General features: G+C 49.7%; 2 protein-coding genes across 12 annotated transcripts in view; one reads left to right on the forward strand and one right to left on the reverse strand.

The window, feature by feature from the left end:
• Positions 1–2,319, reverse strand: part of DNAI1 (dynein axonemal intermediate chain 1) — a 60,400-nt gene extending 58,081 nt beyond the window's left edge. The window contains exon 1 of the mRNA XM_082402428.1: positions 1,977–2,319. Within this exon, the coding sequence (XP_082258554.1) occupies positions 1,977–2,006 (30 nt within the window). The 5' untranslated portion in view covers positions 2,007–2,319. The remainder of the gene's footprint in view (positions 1–1,976) is intronic.
• A 145-nt stretch (positions 2,320–2,464) lies between these two features.
• Positions 2,465–12,871, forward strand: part of FAM219A (family with sequence similarity 219 member A) — a 54,032-nt gene continuing 43,625 nt past the window's right edge. For 3 of the 11 annotated variants that reach the window (XM_082402467.1, XM_082402473.1, XM_082402477.1), the window contains exon 1: positions 2,469–2,815. In XM_082402467.1, the coding sequence (XP_082258593.1) occupies positions 2,756–2,815 (60 nt within the window). In that variant the 5' untranslated portion in view covers positions 2,469–2,755. Of the gene's footprint in view, positions 2,816–12,871 lie in introns of all 11 variants that reach the window. The other 8 variants (XM_082402469.1, XM_082402470.1, XM_082402472.1 and 5 more) reach the window with 6 other exon arrangements.

Raw genomic sequence — 12,871 nt, forward strand, 5'->3', positions numbered from 1 at the left:
GACTTTTGGGACTTTATTCTGAGAGCAAGAGGGAGCCAATAAAAGGCTTGATCAGCGATACAAACAATGGAGTTTAAACTCTTTTCTGCCCCCTAACAAACCCAATCCTGACCTTCCCTCTCCACTGCGGGCATCCAAGTCATAGCTGCCCCCTCCCTGAAGCTTTTATGCTGCTCCAGCCTGCATGTCTCTCTCCCTCTCAGCCCTAGGGATCCCATCCTCCCTTATCTTTATATGCCTGTGTTCTGTCTCCCCAGCTGGACTGAGTTCCCAGACGACAGGGACTTCTCAAGGCTCTCAAGGCAGTCCCACACCCAGCTCACCACTGACGCAGACTGGGCCTCAATGAGACAAGAGGGTGATGAATACAACCCAGCACAGCCCAGCCTGTGCTCACACTCCGCACACCGATGTTTACCCCCTTCTGAAACAACCCTTCCCTCCAGGGTCAGTGCTGATGTGCGCAAGGCCAGTTGACCTGGGTTTCTGTCTCCTGTCTGCTGTCACCTCTCTCTGCTCTCAGTTTACCTAGCCTCTAATGTCTCCCCTAACGGGCTGGAGAAACTGATTCCCAAGCTTGTTCAAACTGCTAGAAAAATCGAATCTGGAGTGACAGAAAGCAGATCAGTGGTTACCTGGGGCTGGGAGGTTGGGGAGAATGGACTGGAACGAGGTGCAAGGAAACTTTTGGGGGTAGAGGAAGCGTCCTATATCTTGATTGTGGTGGTATATAAATTTGTCAAAACCTGTCAACATGTACAGCTAAAATGGTCCATTTCATTGTATGTAAACCAGACCTCAGTAATGCTGAATTTAAAACAAACTGCATGTAAATTAAAAGTCGGTAGCCCCAAGCCCAGTACATGAGCTTCAAAACACAGTTCAACCCTGACATAAAACTAGGGCAAGGCCATACGGGAATAGCAGCTTCCCCATGGTTGCAGAGATCTAAGAACGATGGGTGCACCTGCTATGGAAGGCCAGGTGAAAGAAGCAAAGGAGCAAAGGCTAACAATACGGAGGAGGCCAGACCCAAATATGTAAAGTCACAAAGAGCATGCATGCACACAGATTTGGTCTCCAAACCTCAAAATACCTAGGCCTGAGATAGTGCTTATTTAAGAATAAGTAAGTAGAAGTTCTGCCTCACAAAGCAAGAAACTGCATATTAGTCCCAAGATGATAATTCATAAACGGTTTGGAAAAAGTGGTTCTTGAAGGACTGAGTGGCTTCACCACAGAGAGCTCCTTGAGAAGCTGGGCCTTACCTCTCCTTTCAGGGTGAAGCTGGGTGGGTTAAGAGGGGTGACTCTTGGGTTTCCTGTGAGAAGGGATGACATCTGTCCAGGTGGCAACAAGGACAGCTTGGAGGGGCCAGTTTGGAGTAAGGAATGTGTGAAAGGGGATGGGAAAGGAGTCTCTGCCCTCTTCTTCTTTGTCTGAACTGTCTCTCCTCACAAGTCTCCCAACACAGAAGATCTGAACCATACTCCCACACACAATCTGTTCTGTGTCTCCGGTACAGTTCTCCTGTACTCTCCTGTGAGTTCCCAAAGGCCACTGTCTCCACCTAGCCCAGCACTGAGCACTCAGCAAAGGGCAGGAGAAATTACTTATTTGAGACAAGACTGTGAGGACGATGAGGAACATATTGGTAGGAGTGGGGATGGGGGTTTAAGGAGGATGGGCCCGTCAGGCTGGGTCTGTGGAGTGAGGGAATGGAACGGTGAGAGGAGGACAGGTGGAAGAGTGGTAGGAAACAGTGGGTCGGGAGCAGTGTGGGAGAGGAGGCTAGGATTAGTGGGAGAGAGCAGGACAGGGTCAGAGGTCACTGGGAACACAGGCCAGGAATCACAGGGGGGAGAGAAGTCAACAGGGAAAGGAAGATGAAGGATCAGTAGCAGAGGTATGATCAGTGGTCATTGGCAGCGAAGGTCAGAGGTCGTCGGGATAGAGCAGGTCGAGGTGTGTGTTACCTGCCTGCGAGGCGGTGGTTTGTGGGGCATCTTCGAAGAAGCAGGAAGCACCTCAACACTTGGAGCGCCTACAAAACGCTCCCCTGCCAGAGGACAAGAAGTTTGTCCGTCCCCTCAATCATGCACAGGAAATCCGGATTCTCTTTCACTTCAATTCCCAGTCTCAGGGGTTCTTTGGGGACACCCGACGTTTTGGGTCCCCGCGCCCTCGCAGAATGGAATCGGCTCCTCCCTGACGCGGTTACCCAGCAACTAACCTGCAGCCAAGGCGCAGGCGCCTCTGATGCCCCCTCCCTGCTCGAGGGGAAGGCGGGGCTGGGCGCGCGGGGAACCACCAGCTCCACTAAGCCCCGCCCCCTAAGGCCAGATGACCGGCTGCCGCGCCTTTCGAACTCCCGCATGTGGGAGGGGCTAGTGAGCCTAGACACCGCCTCCTCATGAATAATGCAGTATCAGGCGGTGTCCCGGACCCGGAAGTGGAGTTGCCGAGTCACGGCAGTGGCTGAGCTGCTGACAGGAGGCGGCGGCGGAGGTGGAGGCGAGGCAAGACCTGCGGCTCTGCAGGGCCACGGTCGCTGTAGCGCTAGGCAAGCTGACGGAGCCACGCCGGCCTCAGCCCAACTGCAAACCTCCCGCCTCGTGCCCACCCTCCATCTGCCCGACTGGTCCGGGGCGGCCTAGTCTGCACCACCGACCCGGCTCCTGGGGCCGCCGCCCCGCGCGGTCCCGTTGGCGTCCCTGGCCGCGCCCGACCCCCGGCCCCCTAGCCCACCGGCACCATGATGGAGGAGATCGACCGGTTCCAGGTGCCCACCGCGCACTCGGAGATGCAGCCGCTGGTGAGGGGGCGGGCGGCGGGCAGGCCAGGGCCGGGAGGGGACGCTGCCTGAGGGGGAGGGAGGGAGTCAAGCCTTGGGGACTGTGCGGAGGGGGCGCCTCGGATGGAGTAGAGAGCCGTGAAAACGCATCGCCGGGGGAGGGGGACTTGGAGGACTAGAAAACGGTGGGAGGATACGTGGGATGACAGCAAAGGGGCCTGTAAGGGCGGAGAGCACTGCCAGCGGAGGCAGGCCAAGGGAGTTACGGGGAGCGCCGTCGGATGGAACCGAGCGGGGGCACAATGGTGCACACTGTTAGTGGAGGGAGGCCCATAGCGGGGAAAGGAAGGGAACTGTCTTAGAGCACCGCCGGTGGCAGGCCCAGGGGGCTGGGATGAGAGGTAGGGAGGCGTTTAGACCTAGAGGCCTGTGATGCTCAGAGCGGGGGAGGGGGCCAGGAGCAGTCTGTCTGAGGGACGGGAATAGGTTTGTAGAGGAGGAGGGGCCTCCCCGCCAGTTCACTGGCTATGGATGGGAACGCAGGGCCCGGGCAGAGGACGAGTGGGGACAGGGGATCCATGCAGGACCCGGGAATTCCGTTCTTCTCCGGAAGAGAGTGCAGTCAAGAGAGTGCTGGGGGTGCTGGAGCCGGGAAGGAAAGAGCTCGGTGGCGAGATGGAGAATCCAGAGCGCACATGAGAGAGCTGGGGAACTGGCAGGAGAGGGGGCGGGGCCGCACTGGAGCCGCCTGTGCCCACCGGTTCGGAAGAGCCCCCAGCATCCTAGGCCTACGTGCTTGGAGTCCTTGCTGGGCGCCGATCCTGCCGCCTGTCCGCGGTCCCGGAGTCAGGGAAGAATGATGTCATCGCTGCCGGCGCGGAGGGGATGGAAGGGGGAGGGCGATGCACGGAGGCCGGCCTAGGGGAGACCATACCCATTGGCCACCGTCCCGGGGCGTCTACCTGACTGGCTTGTACATCCGCCGGGCGAGAGACGCCGAGGCCTAGCGGCGGCGTCTTTCCAACTGGGAGAAGGAAAGGGAGAAGGGAGGGAGTGCCCGGCTCTGTTCTCTTTGCTTTTCCTTCTCCTTTCCCCCTTGGAGCCCAGGTGGGAGCTGGAAGGAGGCAAGGCAGGCCAGGAACCTGAAGGTGTGGATGCCCTATTCTATGAGCTCAGCTAGAGCTGAGCAGAGCTCTCCAGGTCTTGAAGCTCTGGGGTTCCCTAACCCTCTTCCCTCTGTGTTAGGCGGAGGTGAGGAACAGGTTCTACCCTTGGGACCCCCGCCCCTGGCTGACAGATGTGCTTTGTGGCTTTCTGAGCAAGTAATCGATCCATTACAGCAGCCAAGACAGACCTTGGCAGGGACCCATGACCAATTCTAAGCCACACCTTTTGGGGGATGGTAGAGAGAATCATTAGAGGCCACCTAGCCGGAGATAAGTGTCTTTTTTCCCCATTTGTGACTACTTAGTCAAACAGAGAAGCTCTACAGATGTGTAATATTAAACTGGGGAGAGAGATGCTGCTGGACTTTTTTCCTAGCCTGATGCCATCATTGGGTTATTTGAGGGCCGGAAAATCCTGGTTGAGAAGTCTGTCCCATGAACTTGAAGAACTTTGGGCTGGGCTAAGAGAACACTCCTTTCTGAATTATCTTTCCAGCCAACCTGGCTTGTCAAACTAGATTGCCCTTCCAGTTGTACGTATCTAATCAAGAATCAAAAGGGAGGGCAGATGAAGGAGGAGAAGGTCCAAATGAATGAGAAGAAAGCAATGAGTTGGTTCTTGCCTCCCATCTGGGGTTCCTAAGGAGGGAGGCAATAGCTGTCCAGGGAGAGGGGAGAAGGAAGGGGTCACCAGGTTCTCTCAGTTGTCCCTGATGCCTCTGTTTTTGCCTGAAGTTTTCAACGATGGTTTGAGTGAGTAGTGTCCTCAGAAGACTCCTGGGCTGCTTCTGATCTGTGTGGCTCTGAAGTAGAAGTGCTTACGGCAAGGAGGCACTTATCAGAAAAGCTGTGATTGCCTTCAGACCCTTTTCTTGAAGGCTAAAGGAGCCCTTCTCTGCAAGAGGATACTTTGTTGAGGTTGAATGAGAGCCTTATAGAAGTAGCAATACAGTCATCCCCCATTTGGGGGTCATAGCCATTGCCCTGCAGATCTCTGCCTCTCCACCACTGTTCCCAGGTCAAAGTCTAGAGGATCCCCAGAACTCCTTAAATGCTCTTCGTATTATTGAGACCAGCAGAATCTTGTGTGGAGTTTCCCCAAGAGTCTTCATTTCGGGGCATAAGGAATCAAGGTGGCATACTGCAGAAAAGAAGGGCAAAGTGGCCCTTTAGGGGTGTTTGGGTAGACCTTAAAAACCAGGGTCTCAGACTCAGCTGTGACCTATTTCGTTTTTTGCCATTATTTATTAAGACCTCTAGGAAATCTCTCTTCTCTGGACTCAGTTTCCCAGTTATGAAATGAAGACAAACTATTTCTTTAAAGTTTAAACAATAGCTCCTCACTCTTCCAAAGAATATCATAGTGACCTGACATCATTGATTCAGCAAATTCATTCACCAAATATTTATTGAGCACCAGCTCTGTTCCAGGTATATACTAGGTACTGGGGACACAGTGGTTAGCAACATAGACACTGATATAGCCCTGCCTCCTGGAGCTCACAGTTCAGCAGAAGTTATTGTTCTTGCTCACCCCCTCAGTGTGAGTCCCTCTGAGGGCAGAGGCGGGGCTGTCTCCTTAAGCCCTAAGGGAAACAAGGCAATGCTTGTGTCAGTATCATTGCCCCTTTCTGGACCAAGCTGTACCGATAGTGGCCTGTCACATGGGCTTGATCATCAAATAACGCTCTCCCACCCATAGTGGTTGGAAGAATCCAGAGGCCATTCCTTACTTGGAGAGATGAACTCTAGGTGGAAAACATCTTTCTTTTAATTTACTTGAAAGAGAAACTTGCACTTGAAAAAGAGGCCCAGGGGAGCGGCAGGAGCTAGGAGGGAAGGCGCAGCCAGCAGATCTGGGTGTTTCCAAGGTGCTAATTTAAGCATTAGTTCTCAGCTAGTGGGAGGAAGAGGAAGAGATCCCTGCTCTGTTGTTGCTGCTGCTGTTGCCACAGCTGCACGGAGCCTCCAGTCTGGGGTGGGAGTTTGCCTGAAGGGAGTTGCCTCCCTACTTTCCTCATCACACCAATTATTTAATTGGCCTGGCTGCGTCGTGGCAGCTGAACCAGGCCTGGGCCTATATCCCTGAGAGCTCCCCAAGGTCTCTTTCTGTCTCCTTATGAAAGGAATGAGAGCTCCTCTGGGAGACCTAGTCCCTGGGTTCCACTCCTCCTGTGTCTATCTCCTAGACAATCCTGAGTGTTTCTGAGCACAGATTTTCGCAAAGACAGGGGTAGGCACACCTTGTATGTCAGTTCTATGGCCAAGCCACACACCTTACTGATCTAGGGAAGCTCCCAGCTGTCCAAGGCTCTCTGTTGAGCAATTGTGTTGAATTTGGGCTATTGTTTGTATGAGCAGCAGGGATAGGCTCTCTGGCCCTACTGTCTGTCTGCTGGGCTGGTTGGTACAGCCTCACAGTCTATGTCTTCTCTTTGGCTGTAATGGAGAGGAAGAGATTTGGTGGGGGGGGGGGGGTGGCAAAAAGCATATGGCACCGGACAGGGTCTCTGTGCTCTTGAGAGAAATACTAGTCTGGCCTCACTGAAACCCAGGTTATCCGTTAACTCAGTTGTATAGTTCACAAGCATATGCTCAGTTCCAGGTACTTTACAGATAAAGATAAATGAGATCTCTCCAGGGGGTGGCCAGGAGAAAGATGGGCTCAAATGGCTACAGGAAGCTTTTAGATACACGTTAGGAAAGAGTGGTGATCAATGTAGGGCATTCCTAGGAAAGAGTGACACCTTGCTTGGGAGAAGATGGGGAAAGCTGAGGTTCTGACCCTTTGACCACGTGAGCTTGGAAAGGAATTTCAGACTCCTCCTGACTCCTTGCGCTCAGGGATGGGGATGGTCAGGACATTAATTTAGTGAGTGGGTCACAGCAGCTCCTGAAAGTGGCAGAGGGAACATTGTAAAGCTAGCAAGAAGCCACTATGGAAAATTGACCTACATGTATTCTGTGGTCTGGGAGCCTTAAGTCACCTCCTTGTAGTAAAAGGACTCTTCAGCTTAAGGGTGGATTCTCCTAATGGTCCAGGTAACTCATGACCCAGTAGCATTTCTCAGGTTCTAGGAAGAGGCACACCCTTCTCTCTCTTCCTATATTGCAAAGTGAGGGTCAGGTTTGCTCAGGCCTCCAGCTCCTCCCTTATTGCTCATCTCCTCAGTCAACAAACACTAAGAACCTACTTTCTGCTGACTGTTGTGCTGAGCTCGATAACACAGCCTCTTGCTCCAGGGATGGATATACACAGTCAAGACAGATTGAGGCATTCAGGGTGATGAGCACCGTAAGAAGTAAGAACCAGGTCCAGCAGCGCCAAAGGAAAACAGTAAGGCCTTTCGTCAAGTAGTCAGGGAAGGCTTCACAGAGGAGACATTGATGAACTGGCTCTTAGAAGAGGACTAGAAACTTGGCAGACCAAGAAGAGGAGGTGAGGACAAGAGTTCCAGGCAAAGGGCATAGAGGCAGAATCGAAAGGGTGCATTTGAATGAATAAAGCGTTATAGTTAAGGAAATAACAGGATCAAATTTGAGTTTAGGACTATCATTCCAGGAGTGGTTGAGAGATTGGAAAAGGTGAGATTGGAGGTTGGAAAACGAATATGAAGGTGGGTATAATAATAATCTAGGCAAGAGATGACAAAGGCCTACACTAAAGCAGAAAGAGAGAGGGGACATTTATGTACAGAGACTAATAAAGTGGAATAGGCAGGATGTGGTACCTGTTTGGAGGTGGGGTGGAGAGGTAGGGAGTCCAGAATGACTCCCAGGTTTCTGGCATGTATATATCTGGATGGCAAGAGGTACCATCACCACCCCAGGAAATTTGAGGGGGTCTGTATACCTCTTGGCTTCAGGGACTGCTTATATGGGAGAAGGCTGCTGTTTTCCTTTGCTCTGCTTCTGAAGCTGCAATCTTGGGGTTATTGAAAAACCAAAGAGCAGAGTGACACTAGCCCCACAGCCTCAAAAGGATGGTAAGTGTGCTCATCTGCCAGTGAATACCTTTCCTCTGTAACCTGCTTTGATGAATGCAAGTGAATTGGTGGCAGTGAGGAGCCATGGTAGGTTGTTTCCTCCCCCAACCCCCGCAGCACTTTGATAAAGGAAAAATAAAATCCTTTGTTGGCTGAGAGAATGTTTCTGTTGCAGTTTCTGGCCTTGCTTTTACAATCATTCTGGTCAAACCTATGGTTTTCTGGCTGATTGGTTAAGCTGGGCCCTTTCACTGATTTCTTCTAGAATGGATATATGAGTTACTGCTTCACTTGCAAGAGTCAGAATGGAAAAGGACATGTACCTCCTTTCTCTGAGACCAGCCTGGAAAGCTGCACTTGGTGTAGAAACAGCACCCAGGGTGATATCTTCCAGGCAAGCTGTGCCAAGGGAGCAGGCTTCTGGGTTGAGATTGCTCAGGGGTGACTTGGCTTCTCAGATGCCCCAAGTGTAGCCTCTGCAGGGAGGCACATGGTACCAGGAGGCTACCTGACTCCATGGCTGCTGGGAGTCAAGCTGAGTCATTTCCAACCCGCAACTGCCTGCTGCCCTTGACTGACTATAGCTCAGAGTGAACAGAGATGGAAAACAGAGCCTTCCTCTCTTGAACCCGATTAGCTTCAGGGACCCTCCACCCTCCTTGTGAGGGCAGGTGGAGCCTTGTGTCTGGAAAGGGGACATGGGAGACTCAGCTTCCTGGCTTAGCCGCTTCATGCTTTCCAGCAGACCCTGGGAGAACTGGTGCAGGGAGCCCCAGAGGAGGCAGGAAGGGGAGAATCAGGCTCAGGGCAGCTACCCGGAGGTGCTGGTTGAAGGAAACAAGAGGCGTGGCTCAGCAGGCTCGAAAGTCATTGTTTCCTTAGGAGACTCTGGTGGGAATCTGGCCATCTGGGCGGAGAAAGGAAGGCAGGAAGGGGGCAGAGCTGGAGCCAGCTGTGGATCTGGCTCCGCTCTGGAGTTCAGAAATTGGCACATGACCCATCGGCCTCACTGTGGGGCAGCCGAGTGAACTCCTGGGCTCTAGGGAGTGGGGAGGTTGTCTAGGAAGAAGGCCCAGAGGGTCTGGGCTGGGGAACGGGTAGATGGGGGCTAGTAGGAGATCCCTCTAGATTTTACATTCTTAGGAGCCAGTTCAAGCAAATGTGTACTTGAATTTGTTGTTGTTATTCAGAGATGTCAAACTGAGGGTCAGATGGTTGTGTTTCTTGAGGGTGAATTTTAAGTTTCTGTGATGATGATGATGTATGTGAGTGTGTACACAAGTAAGAGGGGACTAATGGCCATAAAGAATGTTCTCTGAATGACCATTCTAGCCCTGGGAAGTATTAAGTATGACAAGAAGCCACACCCAGGCAGAAATGAGCACAGCCACGGTGGTTCCTGTCCTGGTTTTGCCTGTTTCCATCACCAGACTCTTGGCTGTCATAACCAAAGTCCACCCCATCTATCTATTTATAACAATACCTGAAGGGGTACTTTAACTAAGTTTTATCGAATTAACTGCACCCAAACTATGGAGTGAGAACCATATATATTTTACTATGTAGTTAACTTAAACATAATTATGTACAAGCTATAAATGATTTATAGTTCCCATATTAATTCCCAAGTTTATCCTTATAAAGGAATTAGTGAAGCTCTCAGTCAAGCATGGCTCAGACCAGCATTTCCTATAGTATATTCTTAGGAATATTGGTCCTTTGAGATACTTTATGGGGGGAAAAAAGTACCTATAGACAAATTCCTTTGGGAAACCCTATAACTCCATCCTATCACAATGTTTACTAGCATTTTAAAGACTCTGAGAAGCCCTGCAATAAAGAAATCTTTCCAGCTTTGTTTAATCCAGTGTTTCTCAAACTTACAGAACTATGGAACCTTTTTTCATGTTACATCTATTAACGTCTTACAGAACCGTTGTGTTTCATGCAATACTCTTTGGGAAACCCTGACTTAGAAATTAGTCTCTCTTCTGATCGGGTCTAGATTTCTATTCTTCCCAGCTCTTTTGAGCCTCTTTTATAACCCACGCCATTTTGCCCTATGCTAGTTTCTAATGGGATGTTGCTGCTTTGTGTCAGGGTCTGAACTTGTTGCCGTCAGTAGGAAGTTCTTAGTGAACTTTGGCAGGTGCAGAAGCAAATATTTTTGCTTCTGACCAAACGAGGTCAGGTGCTTCGTTTTTCTCAAGACAATGCTGAGGGGGGTTTACTTCCCAGGTCCCTCTACTAAACGCTGCTTTGCTGAAATCAGCATTTTCACCATTAGCTTTTCTTTTTTCTTTTTTTGACAGCTTCACTGAGATGTAATTCATATACTGTACACTTTACCCATTTCGTATTTTACTTTTAATCCTGGTGTGGTGCTTCATGCCTCAGTTCTATTCACCCCTTATGCTAATGCCCACTGATCAGTAGTGGCTGCCTGGAGCATGTGTTAAGGTAGATCCTGAGGCTGAGTCCTGGTTCAATGAGCAACAGTGACATGGTTGAGTTTCCATGTCTGCCATAGTCTTCAGTGGGGGAAACATCAGTTCTAGGCTTCTGCTTGCCATCCCGGCAGCCCTGAATCATCATAGTTATCCTAGGCAAAGAACACAGGGAAAGAAGTCTCTTGGAGATGTTAGCCAGCTTAGCAATCTGTTTCACTGAGGGTTCGAGTCGTAGGATATGGTTCTTTAAGAAGTGAATGGAGAAAACTGAACTTTCCTCCCCTGATTTTCAGCGTGGGTTTTTGAAGTATTGACTTGATATAAAGTAAATAATCCTTTGGAAACAGGCCGTGTAAGAGGGAAGAACCTTGACTCTGCTGAGCAGGTAAGAGGGGAAAAGAGGCAGATTCAGAAAGATATCTCATAAGGTGTTGGCCACGCTTAAGATGAAACTGTAAGCCCTTGGCTGAAGGAGCAAGAAGAAGGAGTAGGCTACAAGAGGAGATCCTTAAGCCAGCAGTTCCTGGCGAGGAGAAGGCCCTACCGTCGGCTATACAGCCTTAGCACTCTTTTTCCCAGGCTAAACGCTTTGCTTTTTCCTTCCACCATTTTCCTGGAGTCTGGTTTCCAAATCCCTAGTCATCCTGGCTGCTCTAGTGGGTACTTTTGAGTTTCTCACCCCTGGAAGTAGACACAGCCCTCTCCATGTGATCTGACCAGTACAGATTACAGTGGGGCTGCCACTATCCAAAATATTGATATTGTACTTCCATTATCGTCAGTCGAGGTTTCATGATCATATTTAGTAGCTGTACATATTGTTATATTGAACTCAGGACACATTGCCTTAGCAATGTAGAATCAAAGCAAGAACCTGGAGTGACATCTTGGGTTAGGCTGGCTGCTAATACAGGTAAGAGTCCACTGGGGCTAGTGAGGTGGCGGTTTCATATTTAGTAGAAACTCTACCACATGTGTGTAATGTGACTCTTATTCTCAGAGATGTAGCTGGCTGAATTCAGCAATGTGGAATTTAAATAGGAATCAGGCTAAGGCTGTGTGAGTGGGTAGACTAGGGCAGACCTTCAAAGAGAGCTAGTGCTTATGTGGACAGATGCTTAATGGAAGTCTTCTATGTGACACAGCCACCAGACAAGCTAATGTGCTATTAGGCTACGTTAATAGAAATTTGAAGTTCAGGTCCTAGGAGGTGATAGTCCTACTCTGCACTGGTCAGTGCCATCTAAAGTCCTGCATTTTGTGCTGATGTCATTATTCAAAAGATGGAGGGACTAGAATGATGAAAGAGTCAAAACCATGTCCTGTGAGAATAGTTGGAAGAACTGAGGCTGTTCAACCTGCAAAAACAAAACAAAACAAAATAAAAACAACAACAGTCTTAGAAAAAGCATTTTAAGGTTTTCAAATGCCTAAAGGGCTGGAGTTAAGAAAGGAAAGATGGTTAGACTTCATATTATCTGTGGCTTCACAGGGAGGAACCAGGGCAGTTAGGTGGGAGTGTGGACGTGCTTCTATCTTTGGACTCCATTGCCTCTCGTTTCCTGTGGTAGCAGTTCCTAAACTGGGCCAAAGGCCAGGCACCTAGAAGACACATTGCTCTTTGCAAAATGCCACAGTCTTTGTAAAGCAGGAGCTAGGAACAACATTCTAGCAATAAACATGGCTGTTAAGTATGTGCAATATAAACATGCCCCAAAAAATTCACTGTGGAACTTAGTATGAGCAGCACTTTCCTTGTTTTCTGTTAGTATGTGTTTGCTAATCTTTCTTATTTTTCAAGGCCAATCACAAAAATGCCCCATTCTTCATGTATCCTTTCTTTTCCTTCAATAAGGTGTGAACTCTCCATTCTACCTCTCCTGTGGCCTTAATACATTGTCTCTGTGTGAAGTTTATGGATGCAGTTGTCTTATCCTTATCTTATATTTCTTTCTAAGGTAGATGCAAAGATGTTTCCAAAGCACCTGAACTCCACCTTGTGCAATAGATTGGGAAAATAATTTTTGCCTATTTTACAAATATGCAAGCAGAATTCCACAAAGATAAATAGGCTTGGCCATTGCCCAGCTGGAGGTTGGCATGGCCTAGACTAGAACCCAGGTATCCTGTTTCCCAGGCCCATGATATTTCTCTCACAATCTGGGGCTTAATTTCAGTTTTTCTGCATCAACTTAAATTTCTCCACTGGCTTTTGAGGCATCTACACTAGGTTTTTGCCTTTCCAGGTGGCCATACGTTCTACCATTCATGCCAACTTTCTTCCTGGTAGGTCCAGCCAGGCCCTTCACCTCTTCTCACCTATTGGCATCTTGAGGCCTCCTCTTAAATATTCTCTCCCCTCTTCTTCTCTGCCTATTCTGCTCCTACCCATTCTTCAAAGGTCCATATAAACTCCCCTTCTCCAGGAAGCCTTCTCTGACTATTCTAGTGAGTTCTCAACCAAGCCCAAAAGCC

This window comes from Balaenoptera borealis (genome assembly GCF_965194805.1).
Source record: "Balaenoptera borealis genome assembly, chromosome: 8".
Classification (NCBI taxonomy): domain Eukaryota; kingdom Metazoa; phylum Chordata; class Mammalia; order Artiodactyla; family Balaenopteridae; genus Balaenoptera; species Balaenoptera borealis.